The 26850-nt window shown below is 35.7% G+C and overlaps 2 protein-coding genes across 2 annotated transcripts; both read right to left on the bottom strand.

Moving 5' to 3' along the window:
• Window positions 1–1986: 1986 nt before the first annotated feature.
• LOC578328 (dipeptidase 1) lies at window positions 1987–12244 on the bottom strand. Its single transcript, XM_003726825.3, has 10 exons — window positions 11836–12244; window positions 8781–8922; window positions 8285–8417; window positions 7250–7400; window positions 6408–6474; window positions 5308–5484; window positions 4714–4822; window positions 4213–4288; window positions 3707–3842; window positions 1987–3247 (listed from the first exon to the last, which is right to left on the bottom strand). Exons 1-10 carry the CDS (start codon window positions 11982–11984, stop codon window positions 3071–3073), a joined length of 1317 nt encoding a protein of 438 aa, XP_003726873.2. The 5' UTR covers window positions 11985–12244; the 3' UTR covers window positions 1987–3070.
• A 3441-nt stretch (window positions 12245–15685) lies between these two features.
• Window positions 15686–26454, bottom strand: LOC585068 (deoxynucleoside triphosphate triphosphohydrolase SAMHD1-like). Its single transcript, XM_011682029.2, has 11 exons — window positions 26183–26454; window positions 25232–25347; window positions 24390–24472; window positions 23431–23574; window positions 21873–22106; window positions 20760–20851; window positions 19981–20040; window positions 18859–19066; window positions 18294–18365; window positions 17261–17365; window positions 15686–15913 (listed from the first exon to the last, which is right to left on the bottom strand). The coding sequence occupies exons 1-11, from the start codon at window positions 26317–26319 to the stop codon at window positions 15746–15748; spliced, it is 1419 nt and encodes a 472-aa protein (XP_011680331.2). The 5' UTR covers window positions 26320–26454; the 3' UTR covers window positions 15686–15745.
• Window positions 26455–26850: the final 396 nt, after the last annotated feature.

The raw sequence follows: 26850 nt of genomic DNA on the forward strand, positions 1-26850 counted from the left end.
AACGCTATCTCTTCCTACTTACTTGCTACCAGCCGATGATGGCGTGATCATTAAATTAGAACGCCCGGCGAAAAAAGGCTGGGCTGGCGAGCATAATTATGAGTTTGTTGATAACGCCATCTTCGACGGCTTGAATCAAGTGTGTAGGGAAATTATAAAGGACCGTGCAGATTCTGGACTACCTCTTTCTATCTCCATCTGTCTCTTTCTTCATGATTTTGACTCTCACATTTTTTGCCGATCAGTGTAAATTGAGGGGCTAGGTACCATCTTTCTCCTGTTCCAACGTAAATGACTTGGGGTGGTGTACTGTATGTTTAAAGGCGGAAAGCTTTACACGATTTCAAAGTGCATTATATTTTCAACACTTTCATTTTTATTCTGGATAGGATTTTAGGATAGGCCAAAATCAACTCCTTAAGTTAAAATTTCAACTGGCCGAAAAAAGTACCAGATATGTATGAGCCGTGACAGAAATAAAAAAAGATTATGTTGAATAGGTAGATTTGAAATAGCAGGTACAAATTTGGGAGATATCGGTATTGTGATTATAATTATTTCATACAAACAAAAATGACTTTGGTACGCCAACGGGTACTTATACAAACCCGGGTGGAGAGAAGCAATCGAGATGAAATGTCTTAATTGCTAGAGGACGTAGGTGCTATGTACCCATGTCCTTCACATCTCAATTTCAAGTATTTAAGTATCTTAATTATGTTCATGACACTTTTTAACACATTGTAGGCCTGCCGCCTTAGAGGAGAAGTCCACTCTGTTTTAACAGTATCAGAAAAATGAGAGAAATAAATGGGTCAGTGAAAGTTTGAGCAAAACGGATTAGAAATAAGAGAGTAATGAATTTTTGAAGGTACGATCAATAAAACACGAATCGGCATCTCTCTGATGTAACTTGCGATCGCCAGCTCCCCTCCCATTTGCCCTGTACTACAGAACTTCAACAAATTACATTTCCCCTTAATAATTTTTTTTTGAACAGATTTACCCTGAAGACAATTATTGCAAATATATTTGTATACAACCCTGTATGAAACAAATTGATTCCATCATCAATATCCAAGAAAATGAAAGCTTATAGAATTTTCTGTTAGATACGTCACAGTGTTGTCAGTTTGTGTTTCACTTGTGACAACTTCAAAAATACATAACTTTCCCATTTTTAATCGGATATTGGTCAAACTTTCGCTGTTTCTTACATTTATCTGCTTTTATTGAAATAAACTTAATATCAGGATGGACTTTTCCCTTTAAAGGTACTATGTCCCATTTGCAGGCCCCAAAAATGAAAAGGTTTAAATCTAACGGCATTTGAATGATAATACTAATTTAGAACTTCCCTAAAAAAGGTTGGGCTTGAAAATGTCTTCAAGTGGGAAAATAACGACTATTAGTTGTCAAATCGACTTAGGAGCTATAGAGCCAATAAGTAATAGTCTTGATTTTCAGACCATTGTACCGAATGGTCATACGTTTTATGCTGCGCAAATATTCAATCAGTTTAATTTTGGCCATCACAATAGGTGGGTTATTGATATAGACAAATGCTCATGTACCCTTTACAACTCATTTTATGTATGTTATTACCAAAGAAGGAAAAAGCCAGTCAGTCACTCAATAGTGTCTGACAGTTAAGTCTAGCAAGTAAACGGGTTTCCTTGCATAATTTGAATATTAGGACACTGCTAATGTTTAAATTTCATAGATAGGACATACTTGACATATTCATAATTCCTGCAAAGTTCTACAGAATTTGAGGTTGGCTGCAAAAGGGACAAAGTACCTTTAACGCATACGTTTTAGATGTTATCTTATGAACTTTCTGGTAATTTCACCTGCCAGGAGGTGCAACATCACTTTCCCCTCTAGATCCATACAAATATTTTTTTTTGCTAAATATCTTCCGTTCTATAAACGAAATTCGGAAAGAAATTAGAAATTAAAAAAATGACTGGAATATGCTATTGATTACTATAGTAAATGAATTTTAATATCATAGTTACAAAGGTTAACATTCGTTACACATGTATATACAAATATATATAAAATATATAAAATGCATAAAATATATCCATGAAATACATGTCAATGTCCTACTCTACATTACGTTTATGTATATCTTGGCAACTTTTAGAATAAACCTGAGAAAGACAATCACAATCTACAACGAATATCCTCTACTACAATGAAATATAGATTCATATGGCACAATTATGATTTATTTGATAAAATTTAATAGGGCTTGCCTTTTATATTACAATTTTAACTTCTTTTAATTCGGATCGTGAAATGAGATATTATTCAGGTGAAATTTATTCCACGTGATTTCCCTCTTATTCAAGATCATAAATTGAACGTGTCCGTTCCACAATCGTTATCATATTACAAAAAAACAACACTTTTAAGGCCAGATTTGTATCAATATGTATATAAAAGAATACTATACAGCGTATTCATTTACTAGAACGTCTTAAAGCCTGTCTGCACTATTTTGACCCTGGTGGTCACTGACAGGTGGTTATATCATCCAATTGGCTCTCAAGTAACATAAGAAAAAGAGGATCATGGGTGACCACGGGTACCGTTTAGGCATTGTTGGCTGTATAGAGGGCGCAAGTAGCTATAAGTCGTACAGTGGGGCTTTAAGTCTTTTCCCTCGAATTCGGACCAGCTTGTCATTGACGGAAACGTCTATTTGAAAAACTGTGGTTGTAAACTATAGAACCGTATTTAAAAAATGTGACCAATCTCATTGTACGCTTTACTAGTACCCATAACAGGGTCAGTTTGTCGTCGCCATCAGCTCTCTTTTATGGAATTTGGGCCAGCTATGGGGCGAGCAAAATGTCATTTATCGACAAAAACGCCTCATAATGTTGGTGTAACTATTGTTCCCTTTACAAGCAGTTAGGCCCCCCCCCCCCCAAAAAAAAAAAAAAAAAAAATCTTCTGTACTTTACGTACAATAATTGGTTAAAACCTCCTATTTGGAATACTGTGGGGCGGTGAAACTATATTCACATACTTTGTGTGGCCACAATTATTGTTCGCTTTACAAGCAATTATCAATTAGCGTCATTTGATCGTCGTTACTAGCTCTCTTTCCTCGAATCTGGAAGAGCTGAGGCCAGTAATAGACGGTCCTGCATTTATTAGATTTCTCGTGGCGGCTGTGGACTGATATCCGTGTCTCGTCTGGTAGGGTACTCGCCCGCATTTCATCTCGAACCTGAACAAAAAATGAGGAAAAAGGAAAGGAAAATGGTTTTAAATGTTGAATATTTCATAATAATAATAATATTCCGTTCTTGTACTGGGCATATCACATTTAACGTTCCTACGCGCTCCCAAAAAGCTTTTACAAGTATACTTCTAGCAAGTATACATTATCAATTACATTCTAGGACCTATATATGGAGTCACCTTTATATTTACATGTACATGTGTATAATCATGTAAAATAATTACTGTGTAACATAAAAAACTATTTCATCAAAGTGTTAAAATACTATCGTGTAATGGCATTCCGACATTTATGTAATTAGCACCGGCGACATTTTACTCCATGCTTTACATCATAAAGTTATTGGACTTTGCCTTCGGTTATAGAGTTTTAGGTTGGCTGTATAAAGGGATAGTGTTATGAATACTGTCAAATCTGGTGACCAGATTAAAAAAGTGTATATACCTGTTCTGCTCTCCGTAGAACCCTGAGGAGGTTGTTTCCCATGGCAGCTTTGACCTCTTCCTCCGTCCAGTCTCTGCGAATCAACTCGGCGATGAGATTAGGATACTTCGACACATCCTCCAGGCCCTCGGGCATGCTGCAGAAGATACAGTATAAATCCATTCATACTATCAACATTTTGTCGTTACTATTCCACTGAATACGATTGAAACTTATTGTACAGCTAGCGTGAATCCATGATTCTCTTCTTTAAAAAGTACAACGGTGACAAATTGCACAATCAAGAGGGGTTTTGTTTTTTATCTTGCTGTTTTCAAAGTGTGGGAGGGCGCGCGCGGGCCGGGTATGAAATCCTTGAATTGTACTGATTATTTAACAGGGTAGGCCTAAATACGGTGTATGATAATGAATGAACCGGTACATTACGAAAATGAACACTGTCGTACAAGAAACTATAATTATCTAGAAAAAAGGTAGCGTCAATAAGAATATTTGGATACACTTACGTTGGCACCCCGTCAAAGTCGCTTCCTATGCCCACACATTCCCAGCCGCACACCGATTTAATGTGATCCATGTGATCTGAAAAATAGCCATATTGTGAAAGGGATGGTTAGAAGAAAAAAAATCGAGAAGATAAGGAATTACAAGTCATCACATTTTTGAAATTGCCGACCAGCCTAAGAATATAGATCATGAATTCACCCCAAGTTCAAACAATTTTTGTTGAAAATCTTCTGGCAAGAATGAAACCTTGGTCAAGTCATTTCTTTGATGTGTGCGATTGTGGGTAGGGGAGTCACCCACATTAAGTGGTTAAACAACTTGAAATCCTCGCCCCAATATAATATTGATCATGAAGAAATGAATTAATTTTAGAGAGGCACAATAATGCTAGACCCCATGCCCCCCGCCCGCCCTCCTTTGGAACCGCGCCTGCCCCTATAGGCGCTTTTGGATCATTGGGTTATTCTGAATTTGATATAAAAGCTGAACAACAAATATACCTGCTACTTGAAAAACGGTTGCGTAGGTTAGATCATCAGATACGTTTCCTGGGGGACAGTTCACGTATGCTGTGTAGAAATTCACCATCACAACGCCTTTGTTTTTAACCTGATTCAAAGAGAGTGATGTTGAAATAAATCGTGTTCCAAGAAATGAAATTTAGATCTAAATAATTGTGAAGGGTTTATTTAGATGTGTAACTGTATTTCATTTAACCCAAAATGAAGAAGATTTTGCTTTTACCCCTTCTCTCTTTCTCTTTCTTTCTCTCTCCCTATCTCTCTTAGTAACAGGACTAAATGCATCACTTTTTCGTGGAACTTTTACCAAGTAATCAAGGTTTGATTCACAAAGTTATTCTGTTCTATAACAATACCTAAGCCAGTGAGGAAAACAAATACAAAATCCTTCGCCGCCAAGGTTCTTTGTATTTATTTACTATAATTAACATGTTAAAAATGAGGAAGAGAAAGTGCAATTGATTTGATATGGTGTGCACTCGAATTCAGGCGTTGGTTTTGCATAAAGGCGACGGATAAATAATCGAGGCATTTGCCTTACAAATTTCTGAATAAAATATTCTGCCGAATTACCATGCGTTTCAAGATGTAGTCCGGTACATTCCTGTCGTGGTTGCAAACAGCATAGGCTGACGAATGGCTGAAGATGATTGGAGCCGTGGTAATGTCAAGTACATCTGACATGGTCTTCTGAGATACATGAGCAAGGTCGACCAGCATACCTATACGGTTCATTTCCAAGATGACACGCTGACGAATGAAAATGCAAAAATAAAAGGCTAAAAGGACATACAGTTTGATATTCGAAAGAAGAAAAAAAGACTTCATTTTCTTTTGAAATGAGACATAAAAGTTATATTTCAACGCCTATGATTTTATCTCTTACATATCGGGGTAACGTTTGCTATTACCTTCTTCCTCTGCTTTTCCTGCTTCTTGTTCATCGTCGTAATCTTCATTCTTTTTGTCCTCTTTCCTCTTGTTTTAAATAATGTTTCTTCCTTTTCTTCGTGTTCGTCTTTTTCTTCATCTTCGCCCTCTTCCCCTTTGAAAGTAATAATAATAATAATAATATTATTGCTTATATAGCGCTTAATACGTCAGGAATGTCCGAGTTTCTAAGGGGTATATTCTTCGTTTATCACTTGATTTTTGTATAATCTTCGATTTATCGAATGCCCTCTTAATAATATATACTTTGTAATTTTTGCCATGAGTTTAAAGATAAACTCCAGTACTGGTAAAAAAAAAAAAAAAAAAATTCTCACAGAATAAAATGAAACTTACACTGAATGTTCAAGATTACAAATTAATGACATGTGCCAAACAATTTGGGAAGAAAATGTATACTGGCTGAGTAATGAGCATAGAAAGACAAGGAAATCAAGGTAGTACCAGCCCCGACATCATGTGTGTTGTCCCATATATAGCTTTCTATGTGAGTGCTTGTTACTTTACCAAGACTCGGTCAAATTTATTATGATTTTGATGACTCCAGAACCTTGCATTGCACACCAATACTTACATGCTACATGATCAACTGTTTCTGATCCTTTCCACACCTTTTCTTTCACAACGCAATCGCATTACCAGTACTAAAGTTTATCTTTAAGGCAACAAACAATATTTATTTGTCTAAATACACTTAAAAAAACACTTTTTGTAATGCTTACTTTCCCAAATGCAGAAAGACCATTGAATTCTGGATCGTCTTTCGCGGTTTCTAACCAGTTATCAGCCCTGTAAAATTAAAAGAGATGTTCAAATTAGTATCATTCTATCTATGTTTGCCGTTTATCATATCAAAACAATTCATCATAACAGTAATGAAAAGGGGGTATTGTTCCGGTGACTAGCGAAAATGCAGCTAAAATTATGAAATATACCGCACTGCTTGAATTTAACATTACTTTATAGACTTTAGAAACAATGTTATGTTAAGTCAATGATTGGTGCTTGTATTTTCGGTATTGAGATTTAATAGTGACGTCTACATGGCAAATGTGTATTGATCATGTCAATAATGTAATGAAACAATCTTATGGACTGAAATATGGATATAACTCCTTATGGTGATTAAAGATGATGATAATGACAATGATAATGATGATATAATAATAACTATACAAATAGTAAAAAATTATTAAATTCGATTATATATTCAATTTTTTCTCAATTAAAACTGTTAATGTATACACCCTCATATGTGATCCGTATCTATATCCTTCCGTTTTTATTATAAATATATCTTTTCATTTTGTAATACATGTAAACAAGACGAATCTAAAACGAATGAATAAATAATATATTCTAATTACCGATAAAACATGAACATTCTACGCAGTTAAGAAATTAAGCAAATGATTACATGAATATATATATATATATATATATGATATTACTTTTTATTTTGGAAGTTCGCATATAATCATATCTCCATTCCGACACCCAAATCCAAAGTCTTGCCCCATCAAATATGTACAATTATCTTTATCAACATTTTGTTGCACCATACCATGGGGTATTGCAGCTATGTGTAACCGTCATGTAGCGAACTCCAACCCGATAGAGCATGCGCAGTGTAGCTAAACTGTTATCGATGTTGTGTCCGCCTTCGACCCCGATGAGAGAGGCTATTTTCCCTTTTTTATGAGCCTCCAAGATACCTGTAATAAATCAAAGGCAGGACAATTTAAAGAAGAATAACAGAAAAAACAGAAGCTAAAACCAATACATTATATACCTAAAATACTATTACGGTTAAACACAAAATCTAACTAAAAGTGTTGTTTTAAAGGCCAGTAGTGAGGCAATCTATGCGCCATGACTGCCGTTTTGTAAAAACTTTCGTGGAAGAAATGATATTTCTTCCTACTTATCAATATCATACTCCTTAATACATATAACATTAAACATGCACATATGAATTTGTACGTACCATGTTTACCTATTTTTCCTCATGTTAGTAGACATAACGTCATATTTTTATTAAATAAATGAACTTTGCTCCGTAAGTTTTGTTATTGGTCGAACTTTATTCCACAATATAGACGTCTGTAAGACGCAAAGGATGACTAGAGGTCGCTAATAAAATATTCAAAGAGGCTTTTATTGAAATATGACAACACATTATTGAAGAAAGAAAAACTTTCTGTTTAATCAGTAGCAAAATACTAGTATTCTATCATGTTCCTTCTTTCAATTTTTTAATTTCGATTTCCAATCATAAATATCTTGATAATCAGACAGGCGATCGGCTTGTAAAAGTCATGGGGTTCCTGACTGACCTAAAGGTTTATAATCATCATTGCAGCATGAGCTTAATCCAGGATTTTGTTTCAGAATCTGAGACAAAGTTACCCAATCCCTTTAAAGCCGTCGGTCTTCTGGTTGCTTACATTCAAGCATACACGTGTTTTCTTAAATAGCCGTCAGGTACCGGTAAAACAAACAAACCAACCAATCCATCAACAACATTGCATATAAGAGAGTATTTGGTCATTAAATCTTTAAAATCAAGTATTGAATCTACATTCTTAGATAATCATACCATCAGCTGTTGTTACAAACTGGAAGACGTCTGGATACATATCACACATCCTTATGATGACGTCAATCTGGTCCAGCACGTGTGTCACAACGTCCATGTACTGAGATCCACAGGTGGTATAGGCCGCCCAGAACTAAAAGTCAGATAAAATCATGATGGGAAATACAAAGTCGTGCGAAAGGTATTTTTTCAACATTTTCATATGGCCGTGAGTGTAACTCAATTGTTTATGAATTATTTTAGGGTTTGTCTTATAATTTGCTGCAGAATGTAAAATGAATAAAGTCATACTTACCTGAAATTTTGAGATTTAAATATGTATTAACAAAATATTTTTTTTTAATGTATGTAAACAATTAAAAAAGCAACGAAAAGCTGTTGAAAATACATGTGTTCAAAATATTCTATTAGCGTTTAGACAATTAGTATATGTATATAATATTTATGCATGATGAATATTTTGAACTATATGAGAAATATTTAGTTGGATATATACCTGTCCTCCAAGTCTGCCTTCTTTGAGTCTCGGGATATCGGTAAAACTATGACCCCATATAGGGTTCAGATCCTGTGACAGATTCAAGTTCTGGAGCTGGTTTCCGATCCGACTAACGATCTGAAATGGCCAGTCATTGTGACTATACCAAAATAAAACAAGGAAAAAGACATGACCTAGGGTGAGAGAGCGGGAAGTAGACGGATGAAGAGGAAAAAGGAGAGTGAGGGATTTGGTGGTTTTTTAGTTGTTTTTTAATAGTTGTATCTTGCTTAAATTATACAACTGTTGTCAGCAATTTACACTTATAGATTTTGTATTGACATTTTCATGGATCTCTCTGAAGCCACTCTCCACCCAGGTCTAAATGGGTACCTGTTATGCTTGACCACTAGTTACTTTGGCAGCTCGGCTACGACCAGGGTAATATGTGTAAATCGCCATGAGCGTCAGAGCCTAACGGATACTGGCGCTATACAAATTACCATATTATTATTATTATTATTATAAATCCTAGTAAAACAAACTAAGTTACCTTCTTCCATATGCAGTTTGATTTAGCTAATTCACTTGATAATTTATTTCTCATAATCGAAAAATGTTTCATTAAATAAGGTAAACAGGGTTGATTTTCATGGTGTTCATATTGATTATAATTTGCATTGGGATACACATGTCAATTAGGTCACAATAAGCTCCACCCTAAAAAAAAGCTCCAGATCTCATTCATCTTTTGACATCATTTGTCAATCATTAGTGAGCTACAAGAGACAGTGGAATATAGCTTGACCATCAGAGCTGACCACCTGTTTACAATAGACCATACAATATAGGAGTTGCTATGTCTGACGTGATGTATTGTATGAAAGAATGTCATTTTTTTTCTCGACCGGTTTATTTTCGGGGGTCGCACGATCTGTGTGGGATGCGTGTAAAGGCGGAGGAGGACATATATGATTGAAGAATAACACAAATATAACACGGACAGAATCTGGACTAGGTGTAAGCTTGATGAGCTCCATTGTTAGTTTCTTGATGAATACACAGCTTCTATAGAAAAGGATCGTGGTTGAGTGAACTTGCCGCCGTACATGTTAAGGCCCGGTCACACAGCCCTCCACGGGCGTATCGCGGCCGAATCACGGCCCAAAATTTCTGCCCGTGAAGCAGACGCTGTTGGACGCTTTGAGGTCGCGATAAAGACGCGATACAGCCGTACTTTACCCGTCGTTACACGCGGTAAGAAATTCACACGCGGTTGGCCGCGCGAAAAAGTTTTGGGCTGCCCAAAAATTTAGACCGCGGGTAATCGCGGGCGGTACACGTGGTACACACGCGGTAAAGACGCGGTACAGACGCGAAACGAACGTGCTAGGACGTGCTACGGCCGCGGTTAAGACGTGGTTACACGCGGAATTGGACGCGAAATTTTAGTGGGTAGTCGCGGGTGGAGCACGGTCATAGCACGTTTGTTCCGCGTCTGTACCGCGTTGTTATCACGTGCATTAGCGTGTGTACCGCGTGTAAGCGTGGTAGGCCGCGGTACCGCCGCGCTTCACCCGCGATAAGGACGCGGAACAGTCGCCGGCGTCTGTTCCGCGGGCATACCACGGGTAAACCGCGGGTAAGCCAATTTTGCACATTTTCCACCACGGGCAACCGCGGGCAAAAAAAAAATCGCGAAATTTTACCCGCGATACAGACGCGAAAGGCTGTGTGACCGGGCCTTAACGCAAATCTTTTATCGGAAAGGCGGAAAGCCAGTACTCAAAGCCCAAAACAAACTCAATCCGCTACAAAACTTATCTGTAGGTGCTACACAGATCGACTTTAGATCGTAGACACAAACATAAAAGAAGTGATAATAGGCCATGTAACACAAATTTATACTGATACGAAATATTTCATTCACCTGTCAATAAAAATTAGTATTGGGTTTCAAATAGAATGCAAATTGCATATATTACGTGGTATTAGGTAGGGCAAGCCATAGTGTTGTCCTAACTAGCAGCAACTATTAAATGTATGCAATTTGAATTCTGGCTATTGAGATACATTTATTCGTAACAGGTAAATTAAATAACTCGTATCGAGGCGCTTCTCACAGGTATATGCATAAATCTGGTTACATTACGAAAATGCACAATAAGATACTAAAGATATGTAAAAACGAAGTGAGAGGGAAAACCCGTAAGGTGCACACTTCTCATTTAAAAGAAGAAGATACAGAATAAACATGCATGCATTTACTGCACCAATCGAAATGCTTTGTTATAGTACATTAGTTTTCTTAATCCATTATCATAACGGCAAGTACATAGTTCATGATCACAAAGACTAACAAAACAAAAAAACAACTACAATTATAAAAATAGTCGAAGGCAATCTTTACTTCTACTTCTATGCTAATACCCATCGAAAGACTTTTCTATTTCGCATTCGTCACTTAAAACTGTGAACATGGCAATGGCACAACTATTATTACATGATCCGAACAATGATTATTTCTGTAGGCTCCCCAATATGCTAGAGTTCCATATGTACCGCCACTAAAATTGAAGAAAAAAAAATATCGGTATGGTTCAGAGTGATATACCTAATAACAATATAATATATAAAACAATGGAAAGTAGGTTTAGGGTTAGGGTTAGGGTTAAGGTTAGACAATGAGATATGGAATGAAAGTGTAATAATATTTAGCGGGGTTATACATATCTCTTTCCGTGTAATATCTCGAAAGTCTTGGCGATTGTGATCAATAAACTTAGAAGTTTAAGTTCAAATTGTATGTTGTTGTTGTTGTTGTTGTTGTTGTTGTTGTTGTTGTTGTTTAATTTAGGCAAGTCAGTCAGTTTATGACCAATTTTTGCCGAATACTATGACAAATTTGTTTTGAATTCAAATTTACGTATATACACTCACATAATATGCGTGTATATATATATATATATATATATATATATATATATACATATATGTATATTTCTTCTTCTTCTTTAAAAAGCCAAAGCAAAAAAGGGGGAGATAATGATATCATGTTAGATTGCAGGCTTACCCATCTATAAGTGGCACCTCAGACATGTATTTCAGAGCTTTGTTCTTTGCAGTATTTACCGAGTCATGATCCCGCGGCCGAGGGAGAGACCTTGCCGTGTTGACCAGCAACATGAAGAGAAGAGCAATATGGGAAAGACCAGACGCCATTTTGCTGATTCACAACATGTAACGACAGCTATCAGTATTGTTGTGTTAATTCAAGATGCAATATGATACTTGACGTTTGGACTCTGTACCGACACTTTACAAGCAATCAATATGGGGTATATCCGGCGAAAAGATATCCTAGCGCAATTAGCTAGTATCATATTTCAGAAATGTCAATGACTATAATTATATACTCGCAAACCCGTGGAGTTGCTCGGCCTCAGGAGGCATTGTGTACTGGATAAGAAGTAGGACAAATACATTATATACGAGATCGCACTGACCGGTTTGGTATTACCTTTATAAAAGACAAGTCATCAGACCAAACAATGGTAAACAATTGAATAGAACTACTCGCTGTCTGTATGACGTAACACACCACCCCTCCATCGCCATACAGTCAAACCTGCTTTAGTGACCACCTGTCTACAAAGACCACCTGTTTACAAGGACCACAATTTTAGTTTCCCTTGAAAATGGCTTCTCATTGAAACATGTACTGAAGGAACCTGTCTACAAAGACCACCTGTCTGCAAAGACCACTTTTTGTGTTTCCCTTTGGCGGTCGCTATAGACAGGTTTGACTGTAGTTGAAAGAGACAGACGTAGAGTGAGAGAGAGAGAGAGAGAGAGAAAGAGAGAGAAGAGGGGGGGGGGGTGGTTGTCGTATTACCAAAGGCAGGCAAAGTGTATATACAAGGAGACACACCATAATACAACCACTTTTGACTGCTATGAAAATGAAATTTTCATGTGACGTAAAATTTAAGGGGAAAAAATACTTTGTATAGGATACCTTTAACGTGAAATACAACTGTACGTGACGAGGAAATTCACCTTTTCTCTTCCTTCTTTACAATCTCCCCTCTGTCTCTCTCACTCTCTCTCTCTCTCACACTAAACGTTGGTCTCTTTCAACCTCCTTCTCCCCTTTCCGTTCTGTCTCTTCTCCATTTCTCCTCTTGCTCTTCCTACTTTCTCACTCTTACTCTTTCTTTCCTTATTTTTTTTTTGTTTACCATATACTCCATCTTGACTTACAAAGTGTCTTCTAGTAAACCAGGAAACATGAGAAATGCGCATGATTCAATATACTTTTGATAGACCTACATAACATGCCTATTTGACATGCTACTTTATTAGACAAAATATTTAACATTCTAACCAAGTGAAACGTACAACATTATTTAAGATTATTCAAACAAACCGAAAATCGAGTCATACAACTATGAAAGTGTAACGTACTTTCGTATACAAAGTAACAGATGTCTTCGAATATAAGGTATCTAATTTCAGCCTTTGTCAATAAAATATGTAATCCTCTGTAGATTGTCTAAAACAGAAATATTTAAAGGTGTATTCTTATATTAATCGATTAATCAGATCAAAGCTATATGTTGCTAATGTTCAAAACTATATAAGTTATTTTCATAGTTTCATCGCCTCAACACGAAACAATGTGTTACATTGCATACAACATTTAAATGAAATGAAATTCATGCCCCGAAAATGAATCTTCCAACATATTTCTATGTCTGCTTTACTTTGTAAAATATACAATGTAAATACTCAATAGCAGTATTATTCTTCACCATGTTTTGTTGATGATGTTATTATTCACGATTAAAAAAGGAGAGTAATATCATAATTCTATTTACACATCCACCACACAAGATTGTAATATTTCGGATTATGTTTTACGGGCCACTTGTAAATGACATAATCGCATATATAGCTTCAAATCACGTATAGAGACATCGTAGATGCAACACGAGCTATATAGATGCAGTAGTTTTAATATAATCAATATTATCCTTATCCTAAGTTGCTACAACCGAAATTTCACGATAGCAGCACATTTTCAAGCGCTTGCTTAATCTCTGAATCCAACCCATGAAATTTCAGTCGAAACAGTTAGGTTGCATGGGACATGGCAGAATATTGTTCATATCATTTAAGCATAACCACTCTTAATTGCGGTAAGTATGTTAAAAGACCGGAACATTTGGTGCGTTTAACGGAGAAGATGGCCTCGGTTAATTTTTTTTTTTTTTTTGCGTTTCGAAAACTTTTAGGATAAATATTTGTTATGAAATTTAATAACGAAATATACAAATTTGTTAACAGTTGGTGAATTTCATGATTTCACTGTGGAGTAATGATACGATGAATCTTAGAGAACAGGGAGAAAAGTTTAGAAAAAAAAGTTTTTTGACTCTGTCATCGCATCCTACAGTATTCAAAATACCTCTCATGTATGTATTGTATTGTATTTATTAAACTTCATTGATGTACATCAATATTCTGTTTATAAACATATAAACACTTTACAATGTAATGTAACAAATCAATATTCTGTTTGGAAACATATATGTCATATAAGTCGATTTACAATGTAATGTAATATATCAATATTCTGTAAACATATATACCGTATAAATCAATTTAGACTCGCCTTATTCTCAAAGAAGATTTGTCAACAGTTAAAAAAAAAAAATCAAAACTCTACACAGGACAAATGTTTGCACATGTTCACCATTTGTGACATGTTAAAGTTGCAATGTAGCTTATCTACTCACTTCGTTTGTAAAAACGAATGGTCATTTTTTGTATGCACGCTATGATTACATGACTTTTTGTAAAGTTTATGATTAAGACCACAATCTGACATTTTTATTTTCGTAACGACGGCATGGATATAATGAAAATAAAAATGAAAATACTTTCCTAGAGCTGGAAAATTATATCTAGAAAACACACAAATGCTTCAAAAAGCAACGCGGAGAACTTTTGTAGTATAGTGTTTATGGTGTTGTTTTGGCATTATGAAATCAACTGAACAAATAAAAATTGTGATATTACGTAATTTTGTGCAAAAATATTCCACTATGATTCAGTAAAGCTTCATTGGTTGTGATAATCATAACATTTAGTTTAAGCTTCTACCAACCTTAAAGTATTTGTGATATTCTATTATGCATTACGAACTAACAAGAACAAACCAAAAGGAAAAGTGACATTCAATAAGACCACACAAATGTCCACTCATGTAAAAAAGGGAAAATTCAAAGAGGCAACAAATGATTCTCAATCCCTGAATATATATTCAAAATCCAAACTTAAAAAGTACCTTCTACACAATCTTTGATACCTCCGGCAATTCCAATACCTAACTGAATTATTATTATCATTTATTGATTTGTTTTGTTTTCTCTTCTTTTTCAATATAAATTGTACATTTATTAATACATACATGTTATCATGTTATATTATGTTACAACTTCATCACTTTTATTAAAATCTCCCACATTGAAATCAACTTGTTTGTAGTCATTCTGCTATTTCTATATTTCTAATCCTTCTGTATTTTGATTTCGTTCTTGTTGATTTGTTTCTCTCCTAATATTCATTATGTCATTAATGTGTTGAATAATTACTATGTATATCGTGTAAAATGTTTATTGAAATGTGGAAATAAATAAATCCAAAGTCAATTCGATTCGATAGATTTGTATTGAAGAAACATGCATAAAACGTTAACATACGGTGGCTAAGGAAAGTTTTTCTGATATGGTTGTGTATTTGAATTGAATTGAGTGTGATTGTATGAAAAGAGGGTAATTAAAAATGTCTTATTCATTTAACTGTTCACATAATGAGGAAAATTTACATAAATCACCGGGTTTGAAAATCAGAGGAATAGTAGCGAATTTCAAACAATCCTAAAATACAAAATAAACCTCTCTAATACCAACATATAATTATATTCCCAAGTAAGATTGCACCTTTGCCACTTTTTCTCTTCTGGGGAAGTTTTTCTTTCTACACCAATCTTTGAAGCGTTCCCCTGCCTTGGCGGCTTGCTCGGGTTTTCTGCAGTAGAGACGAACGTAGCGCTCCTGGAATTTCTTGGGAATGACCCAAGATACCTGCAAAAAATATTTTAAAGATCACTTTAAAGGCCCACTGCACTACTTGTAGCTACTTGCGCCCTCTATATAACAAACAATGCCTAATCGGTGACCATTGGTCCCCAATGATCCTCTTTTTCTTATGTTAACTGAGAGCTGAGTTGATGAGATAACCTCCTGTCCAGTGACCTTGCAGGGCGATCTAATCCCTCCTGTAAACTATGGCAGATAAGCTTTAAAACAACCTAACTTTCACAATCATCTAAGTTAAGCGAAATCGAGACATATCTATTGAAACTTATAATATTTATAGGCAAACGGAAGTATGAATATACGTAGTGATAGTTCAAAAAGGAGGGCTATCATAATTAAAAATGTATACAAGATCGTTACAAAAGGGTCATAATGATGGAGAGATGTAGGAGATATTTGAAATTCTTGGATCACTAAATAATTGAATTATGCAAAATATATTGATTTTCCCCACGACATATCTTCAGCGTTACTAAACACAATATATACATGAACCTTAATGTATCAAGAGCTCAAAAGACACTCCTGACAGGGGTAATAGTTATCTGTAATTCTGTAAAGCGCTTAGAGACAGTTGTATTAAGCGCTATATAAAAGCGGAATAGTATTATTCATTATTATGAAAAACAGAACCAATGAATAAATGGCTCTGAATATTTTCATGTTAAAACGGAAAATAATAAACTTGTAAAAATGTGATGTGCTTATTAATATTTGTTTACGAAATGGAAAAGATTAAGTTTTTTATCCATCTACTTTGTGTTCTTTATACAAAGTAGTATCTTCCATAAAATCTCTACAACAGACACAACCGGAAAGGGATATTTATCGACAAAGTTGAAATTAAGACAGGGTTCATTTGCGTAATTATCAAGCGTTAGCTCTCCCTCTTTAAATTTATTTAACTCAATAAAATACATTTGTATTTTTTGATTCATTTTGTACTGGCCATCCGTATTCCAGTCGGCCCGTGTTGTGTTGTGTGTGTTATAGGTAAGAGCCCTGCCCTCTCTCGTTCCTTGTCTCCCTTCTTTCCCTGGCCCTTTCACTCCTTCTATGTTATGTCTATTTGGTTTATGTATGTGTGCGTTCCTTTATTATTGATATACTATAAGTTATAGGGGGCTGCAATCTACAAGCCCAGCTTTTCAGCAGTCCCCTCCATGACCAACATGTTTTATATGCCTGTTGTACACTGTGGACCAATTACAAATATATTGTTAAGTTTTATTGTTTTACTATGTACAATGCAATCCCATGTACTTTATTTATTTTGTTGGAAATGGAAATAAACGAAATGAAATGAAATGATTGAATGAAGTATTAAATCACCTCATCTTCTCCGAGGACCAATGCATCATCTGGGCTATCCTTGGAGTAGAACCGGATAGAGTCCATCGGGTTCTTGTCTTTCTGTCCATAGTTGATGATCACCACCTTGTAAGGAAAAATTAAAATCAAATTAAATCAAATTATATGAAATTGAAATAAAAAAATATATTGAATCTCTTTCAAATATTATAAGAAATATATTAATGTGCTTTCAAATGAATGAATGAATGAATGAATTATTGATTGAATGAATGAATGAGTAGATAGCTGAATGAATGAATGAATGAATTATTGATTGAATGAATGAATGATCAGATAGCTAAATGAATGAATGAATTATTGATTGAATGAATGAATGAATTATTGATTGAATGAATGATTGAGTAGATAGCTGAATGAATGAATGGGTTATTGATTGAATGAATGAATGAGTAGATAGCTGAATGAATGAATGAATTATTGATTGAATGAATGAATGAGTAGATAGCTGAATGAATGAATGGATTTTTGATTGAATAAATGAATGCGTAGATAGCTGAATGAATGAATGGATTATTGATTGAATACATGAATGAGTAGATGGCTGAATGAATGAATGAATTATTGATTGAATGAATGAATGAATGAATAAGTAGATAGCTGAATCGAAATAAATTAATGAATGATTGAATGAGAGAATGAATGAATGAAATAGATAATTAGTAATACAAAATCGAGGGATAGCTTGAAACAAAACTGAATCCCTTAACAGGGATTTTAACAAAAGTATACTTATAAGTCTTTGAGCAAGTTGAAAATTGAACTTTAATTCCTAATCGTTCATCATTCGCAAGGTTACAAACACTGCAAATTTCGAATAGGCGAGACAAAAATATATATGTATCATTTATCTCACAGCAAATTCGTTCTTATAATACGTCTTTCAACCGCGTCAATAAACTGTGTATATTTAACTAAATATGCATTAATACCCTCGTTACTATGCACGGTCATATGTTAATATACATACAATAGCAACTTTCATGAAACTCACTCTAACTGCCAGATCTTCAGCGGGAAGTCCCAGATCCGCCTTGGAGATCTTTTCAGCGATTTCATCCGGACTCTAATTTTTTTTTTTAAAGGATGAAAAAAAAAGAGACTTTTCCAATGACATCAAGACCCATATGTTCCAAAGAAGGCGTATGTTACAGGTTTAAACAGAGAAAAGTTTCTAGTACTTTTCGAGAACAAAACGATAGCCAGGGTCATTTTTTTTCTCCCTTAACGTTGAAGATGTTATACACGAACAAACCTTTTTTTCTCCATATATTGCTCAAATTCACCACCGCGGCAACCACCGCCACAACAAAAACTAAAACAACAACATCAAAAGATGTAATCAAAACACAAATATTAGATCAAGATGTATCATAAGTAGTTTGAATACTCTTGAACAATTGTATGCAGCTTGAGAGCCCTTGCTGTTCGATTTTGTCGATTATATTTTCGGGAGAGGGTTAATATATAAAGTAAATCAATAAATCCTTAAGCAAAAATGTGGTTCTTCTCCAAATTGTAACGGGTTTTTTATGAAAAGTGAAAGTCGCTTCCTTTACCCGGAGTTTGGCGAGTGGCGGTATGAGGACATCACCGGCGCTCGTGTAGACATCCCTCGCCTTGGCCCTCTTCACAATCTCCTTAGCTACACGTACGTTGAGCTCCACCTCACCCGAAGACAGGACCTGGTCTATGGCGGTATCAGTCATGTATGTGAATGCGTGCATGTCCTGCTGTTCCAGGGTCTGCGTCATGGTCAGCATGGTCCTGATAGAAACATTTGATGTATGTTGTTTTTAATACCTTTATTCAATAACTGGATCTTTTTTTATTTTTCCAAATTGGATTTCAAGACTTCCATCCATGACCAACTCGAGAAAAGTAACTGGCTTATGACACTATCAGTCTTGAATGGGCTTACTTCGAATCATCGGATCATCGAGTCGGCTCGGTTGGTTGCGTTACACGACCTTTCGTTGAACAAACAAACAACCTAACTTTAGACCACTACATCGCGTCCCATATATTAAAGACAATTGTTTCGCCTAAAAAGACAATGTTTTAAGACTTTTTGATATTGGATCCTGGAAAATGTCTAATTGTTTATTTTTAAAAAAAATCACATACTGCTTGTAAGTGTCGGCTTGCATGGTGATGTAGATATACAGTAGGCTTGTGGGTGCACCATGTGAGAGAGAGGGAGGATTGAGAAGTTCTGAAAAGGACTCTCGGTAATCTTTCTTGAGGGTTTGTTAGTCCTGAAAAGGACTGTTGGTATAGTCTTGAAAAAGACTGTTGGTTATCTTTCTTAGCTAATAGTTCTAAGGAGAACTATAGCGCTTGGAGAGGATGACTGACGGGAGTGGCTCGACGTTTCGAACAGGTTGACTATCCGTCGTCAGCTATTCTCCACTCCTGACGACGGATAGTCAACCTGTTCGAAACATCGAGCCACTCCCGTCACTTATTCTCTCCACGCGCTATAGTTCTCCTTATAACTATTAGCTTAGAAAGATAACCAACAGTCTTTTTCAAGACTATACCAACAGTCCTTTTCAGGACTAACAAACCCTCAAGAAAAATTACCGAGAGTCATTTTCAGGACTCCTCAATCCTCCCTCTCTCTCACATGGTGCACCCGCAAGCCTACTGTATAAAAATTTACATAGTTATCCAATTACCCATCTTTTCCAGGAAAGATCATCACATGCTCATCGGCTTTCATCAAGGCTTCCATGACCCTAGAAAAATACAAAGGGAAAGAGAGAGAGGGAGGGGAGAAAGAAAGATAGAGAGAGAGACAGAGAGAGAGAGAGAAAGGGAGGGAGAGAGAGAAAAAAAGAGAACGAGAGAGAGAGAGAGAGAGAGAGGGAGAGATAGAGAGAGGGAGGGAGGGGGAAGGGGAGTATAAAGGGAGAGCGACAGAAAGGAAAAGAGCGAGAGACAGGTGAAGATGAACGAATAAAAAGAAAAAGACAGTGATGGTGAAAAACAGAAAACATTGAGTAACATGTGTCATTCATCCCACAGGCATACATAGAGGTGAAGCGTGGAAACAGCTGGGAGGGCACTAATTTTTGTGCAATGGGAAATGACTTGAAATGCAAGTGAACAAGGCAATCGAGTGAAGGGCGGGTACACTCAATTTGGTCTTATCTTCTTTTCACATTGCCTTCTCCTCTTCATTTTCACTCCATCCCCCTCTATATTTAGCATTTTCTTTGATTTTTGCCAAGAATCGGGGGCGTGGTGGGTCCAGTGGGTTACTGTTTCTGTCAACAAAAACAGTTGCATGCAAGTGTTTTAGTGATGCATAGATTTCATTGCTCTTTATATACAGTTTTGATACTTGTTCGTCCCTTAGACTCTACAGGACTACAATATAAAAATAGTTAGAAATGTATATGTAGGCCACCCCTTCTTACTTTACTTTGTTCATTATCAAGTAAAATCCACTTACATGTGTTCCATGACACTGGTTACTTTGTGCTTCAAAGCTTTCCTCTGTAGCGTGTGTTGACCGCGGAACATCTCATACAAGTTTTCTGCTTCCTGTAATAAAAAAACAAGTAAATATCGACGAACCTTAAAGGGATAGTTGAGTTCTGTTGCAGAGGGCGCTACACAAAATAATTTTTTGTGAGATAATGAAAAAATTAATGTCAAATTTGAAAGAAGATTATATTTAAATGACAAAATCATCTTTGTTTGATCAAAATCGGTTCAGAGACAGCGGAAATATAACGATTTCTAATACTTGTGTACCACCACAAATGTTAGATATTTTGAAAAATTTGAAAAAACCTTTGAAAAAAAAACTAAATAACGCCTTTTACTACGTATTTCAGCCAATGCCGATGTTGGTTTTTTGTTGGCATTTTTGTGTTGCTTTTATTACGCATAACCAGCAGGCCCATGTATTGTTATTTTTAATTAAATACTTAATTAACAGTCACCATGTTTTTTTTTTAAGTGGAGCTGAATGGGTATGCTCGTATTGGCTAAACTTCACACATTCTGGGGTCTAAAATTACCTTCATAGCAATTTTAGGTTCTAAAAGGGCACTAGAAATGTCATAGATAAGAATAAGACCAACAACCATGCATTTTGAAGGCATTTGCGGTCTGAAAACAGAACTCAACTATCCCTTTAAGCTGAGAGAGAATTTCATATTATCAATTATTAAAATATAGTTTGACTGGATGTAATGTGATGTAGACTATTAATATAATTATTCTCGAAAGATACTTTTTTTGCATCTTCTCGAGGACGGGACTATTTTGTGAGGATAGTGTCTGAGATACCGAGGATTCGGAGTGAATTCGGTCTTCTTAGCGTTTTTACATTAGGACAAGAAGCATCCATTAATCGTAGGCAGACAGGTAAATTAAGTTCTAAATTCATTTACTACTTCAGATAACTCATTATGTCTGTTTGTATTTAGAAGATTCTATGATATTGTTTATATCTTGACGTGGAAATAAATTAATGAAAAATGAAAAAAACAAACTTGTAAGACCCATCTGCTAAAGTTCATAAAATTTCAAACTGTACATTCTTCATACTCTCTACCTTATTCTTGAAGCAGATCTGCAGTTCCTCTGGAATAGTCACCCGCCCTCCTTTGTCGTCCTCGACTTTGTGCTCGGGTACGAGGATCACTCGGGCAAACTTCATGCACCTCCTGTGATCGAAGTTGTTGGCGATCCCAAGATGATGACAGTCACGGGCCAGGGAGTCCCACTTGTCGACGTCGATTCCGTTTCGCTTGTTGACCACCACCTCGAAGAGGAAGCGTTTTCTCGGCTGTAATAATGTTAAATAAAATTGGGTTACATGAATAATTTGTAACTGGTTTCCTCCATTGGAAAATCATTTCAAAGTGTTTATGAAGGTATCGATTTATATGAAGGTATTAAGTTGTATGTGATTTGAGAGTGAAAAATTAGTCTAAATTCCTTTGTTTTTTAAATGTTGAAATTGATATTATACCAGCGTGAACTGATGACAAGATAAACAGGACACAGTTTATTAATTATGTTTCTATCACATGTAAAGAGTACATGTTATGTCTGTAAGTGAAAACTGACTTTGTCAAAGTTTATTAATTCGTTTTTCTATTACATGTAAATAATGCATCTTATGTCTGTAAGTAAAACCTGACTTTGTCAATCAACGGTTATGTCTTCGAGAATCCGGAAGAATATGGGGTTCCTAGCTTTGCTCGATTTCAAATCTCTTGTTACATTTTTGTAATCGAATCACCTTCATTCATTTTGTGCGAAACGAACACTTTTTAAAATGCGATTCCTCGGTTCTACAGGACCAATCAGCTCTTACATATTTCTAGAAAGGGCTTTTATACATCTGATTTTCCACTCTAGTAAAACTAAATTTTTTAATATTTTCCTCAGCGATTGGCTTAACATGGTGGAAGCGTCAATTAATAATATTATAACAATCCGTTCTTGTATTGCGCATAAGAAATTATGGTTAAACGTACCTATGCGCTTCCAAAGAGCTTTGGATATTATTACCCTAGATTTAGCTACGGCAGCCGTTATCAGCGCACAGTGTAAAGAATAATCCTACAACGTACAAATTTACCTCACCTGGGTGGAGTGTGGAAAATTTAGATTAACGTCTTGCCATAGTGTTGTGGCAGGGATTCGAACCCCATACCTTGTGGTTCACAGTGGGGAGACTGTCCCACAACACCTCTACATAAGGTGGTCAGGCTATTCGATTGAAGGAAATATCTTTCATTATTATCTATAAGGCTTCCAAGTGGTACAATAAATCAGTGTATTCAATATCTTTAGCGCTACCCGGATGACTGACCAATATTGTTTTTCGTATTGCTCGGTCATCCAGGAAACTCAACTATCTATATCACAAAAAAGGAAAAGAAAAAAAAAGAAGAAGCCATATTTACCGAGGTAAGAATTGTTTTTATTTCGCTAGTCAGCCTGATATAGATGATAATAATAATATTATATGGCTTTGTTTTCGTGTGATACAAGAATATATTGCTCTCGCTATGACAAAATTGGACTCGTCTCCGACTCTTTCAATATCTACTATTATTTAATCATTTTCAGACGGTTCTCATCCTGATCATGATACTTACATCATTACACTCATCAACGTTTCCTTCCATCATGCTCTTGATAGTCAGGATATCATTCTCCTGTATATCATGCTGTTTAAACGTGTCCATCAGATCGTTCTCCTCGATCAGGTGGTCAAACATCATCAATGTCAGGTCACCGTGCTACCAATTCAAAGATAGAAATGCAGAGGTTGAGAAAGAGAGAGAGGGAGGGAGAGAAGGAAAGAGAGAGAGAGAGCTACACTGTTAAAGGTTGATGAAAAAACTGTATAATTTGTGTATGAAATGTTAATTTTTATATTCCTTCTACTCTACTAACCCTCTAAAAGGCAAAAAAAATCCATTAACAATTCTCAAACCAGAAAGATATTTATGATTTTCCTTGAAGGCGTCACTGTGCGACACTCTCTAACAGTAAATTCTCCCAACTATTTTTGAATTTTCCCAACCGTTTTTCCATGAAAATAAGACATGAGGCAGGCTTTAAAACAAATTTCGACATATAAATGTCTGGAATGGTATATAGAGCCAATTCTTTGCTTTGTAACGATTACCAATCACCTAAAATGTAATTAAAATGTAATAATATAGTTGGGAGAATTATAGAATCTATCAGATCAGTTTTTCTCAATTTGTTATCATTAATAGTCGTCTGTTTTCACTCAAACTTTCAGTGTATCTTTAATTGTACATCTAGCAATAAAGTCACTACCTTAAAACCATTTTCTCTAATCTGAAGAGTTTTACCAAGTCCCTTTAAGGACTTAAAGAGAAACGTCCTACATAAATTATTCTGTATAAAATGACTAACGGACCTCCGTATGGATACAGGGAATGAAATGAAAAAGATTTCGTCATATTTCAACTTCCTCGATTTGTTTTCTCGTTTGTGCATAGTCAGTGATAGTTGTTCAAGTTTTGCAATGCATAATATTTTTTTGCACTTTCATGGTGACAGGTAATGAAAAATTACTAACCTTCAGCGGTTCGCCTTTCTTGTTCTTGATTCCAAGTCTAGGAAGCAAGTCATTCTCAAAGACGTGAGAAAATGGTCCACGTCCTGGCAAAGAATAGTTTGATAAATATCTTTATTGATTCCTGACTAGGTATATTATTAAATAGGAAGGAAACGGTTGACATATTCAATATTATGTAATTAATTACAATGGCTCATTGTTATTATTGCCTGAAATAAATTTCCGATATTCAAATAGGCCTAATCAGGGTAAATTTGGCCGGAATAATGACATTAAAATAAATTCACTAATACAATTTAACAGTTCATATATATATAGGTAAGTTTGGTCATCTTCATTTGAATTACATATCCATTAAACCTCTATATATTGGCAATAAAATAATAATTGAGGGTAAAATTTCTGCCTTCCACTCAACAGCCAAATAAGTCAAATAAGAACAGGCCTATCTTTCTTTCTTTGAACATTGTGAACATACATATAGTATATAGTAATTTTTTTACCTCCAAATTTAGAATACCTTTGTATGTATGGTATATTATATGATAATTATATGAATATATGTAAATCGGACGTGTAGCAGTGTAATAAATATAAGGTATAATCATAAAAATGAAACATGGTATATGCGATAAGTAAAACATAATAATTCAATTCAATGATAACTTTTTGGTCACAGTCAAGCTTTCCAATTATCTGCAAGACCAAATCCCAAAGTTACGTGATAAGGAAGGCGTACGAAATCAGAGGTTCACTGGACTACGGAATTTGATCCCCTAAGCCTTCGGCCTCGTGACAGTGAATTCGGTCTCATGGACCTTCCGTTAACCCATCTTTCTTACCCAGGTCATGGCACAAACCAGCGATCTGTACACAAAGGATGTCTTTGTCTTTGATACCGAGCTCCGGTTGATTCCTCTGTAGGGGGAGCAGGAACTCACCCGCAAGATGGCACACTCTGTAGAGAAATTGAAACCACGGGCCTTTATTTATTTTGCCAATTCAATTTGAAAACACATTCAAGTTCGAAAAGATCGATTTTTTAAAACTAAAAACGATATAAAATAAACTAAATTTTGATTGATTGATTGATATTTGTTATTCGCCAAGACTCAACATACAACAATATAAAAGAATAACAGATCAAAATTTAGCTTGAACAGGATAACCCATGAAAGCTCGAAAGCTTATAATGTTGACTCTTTCTAGAATGTTAGTTAGAACATGGCGAATGTAAATTTGACGTGATAATGATGTATCAATGCTAAACACATTTCTTATTCCCCTTGCCTCTTGATAAAATAAATACACACGTTTCATAATAGCCTTCTGAAGACTGAAAGTTATAACGAACATCTTATTCTGACCTATACGCCATGCAGTGAGTATGCTAATCGGCTGCGGGTTGCGCCAGAAGGGAAAATATAGTTCCATTCGCGTTCTTAAACACTCCAATTTTTCAAGAACATTTTTACTTAGATTACTTTTTCCATTTGATCTGCTTGTTTCACTATTGAGCTGTTGGTTGCTCTAATGAAAACAGAAAAAGCTTTCACCGATTAGTTTAATCTTCGGGTTTCCAAGAACGGCACCAGACTATCCTTTGATAACAAAATGGGTTTGACTCATAATAAGTGTAATAATCGGGTATGGGTTACTCCAGAGAAATATAAAACTACCTACCATCGAATATATACCGTTATGAAACCCCCCACTTTTTTTTAGGAACATGAGCCTATTTATTTTGAATATATTCATATCAAGAAAATGTTTTCTTTAAAATGTTGACATACCCTAGTGAGTGCGCTAATCGGGTGTGTGTTGCTCCAGGAAACACAGAGAAGCTGCAGCCGAGCTGCTTGATGTCCTGAAGTCTTTGGAACTGCGGTGTATCAATTATCTTGAGCAGCACGTCGCTTTTGAACTCCATGGGGCCGTGGACAGGGTCCTCAATAATCTGAAGTAGAGAGAGTGCACATATAAACTTCTTTAATAAAAAGTACCAATGTTATTATCCCATTTTCACAGGAAGCGTAATCGTGCTGACACAGGGCAGCGTCAGCGACTGACGCGGTCTTTGATGCAGCGTATGAAAGTCATATATATAATATCGTAAACAGAATGAGTACACAATGAACAGTACACACATACAATTGGTTCTGGTCTTGTGGCCGTTGCACACGAGGCTTCATTTTTTTTTTTTTTTTTTTTTTTTTTTTTTTTTACTTCGGACTGCGTCAGCGACTGACGCGGTCGTTGACGCAGTCATATTAGAGTAGGAGTGGTATCGTACATAAATTCAATCCAAAATGAACAGTGCAATTATTTAATAGTATGCAACAGAGGATGACACTGTAATTTTTTTAATTTGTTGCTGTCAATATTTCGAAACTGGAAAATGGAAAATATTTATTCTGTCAAGAGACGCATGCACCCCCGGTGATATCGTGAAATTAGGCCT

Source organism: Strongylocentrotus purpuratus, unplaced genomic scaffold (genome assembly GCF_000002235.5).
Source record: "Strongylocentrotus purpuratus isolate Spur 01 unplaced genomic scaffold, Spur_5.0 spur5_scaffold_8, whole genome shotgun sequence".
NCBI lineage: Eukaryota > Metazoa > Echinodermata > Echinoidea > Camarodonta > Strongylocentrotidae > Strongylocentrotus > Strongylocentrotus purpuratus.

Coding starts and splice junctions, on each gene's coding strand:
- LOC578328 (XM_003726825.3), bottom strand. CDS start 11,984: ATGGCGTCTGGTCTTTCCCATATTGCTCTTCTCTTCATGTTGCTGGTC. Junction 8,418..8,780: donor AAGGCAGACTTGGAGGACAG/GTATATATCCAA, acceptor TCTGACTTTTAG/TTCTGGGCGGCCTATACCAC. Junction 3,843..4,212: donor GACTTTGACGGGGTGCCAAC/GTAAGTGTATCC, acceptor TATCTTCTGCAG/CATGCCCGAGGGCCTGGAGG.
- LOC585068 (XM_011682029.2), bottom strand. CDS start 26,319: ATGGAGTTCAAAAGCGACGTGCTGCTCAAGATAATTGATACACCGCAG. Junction 24,473..25,231: donor TGGTTTGTGCCATGACCTGG/GTAAGAAAGATG, acceptor ATTCTTTGCCAG/GACGTGGACCATTTTCTCAC. Junction 17,366..18,293: donor CTGAAGATCTGGCAGTTAGA/GTGAGTTTCATG, acceptor TTTCCTTACAAG/GTGGTGATCATCAACTATGG.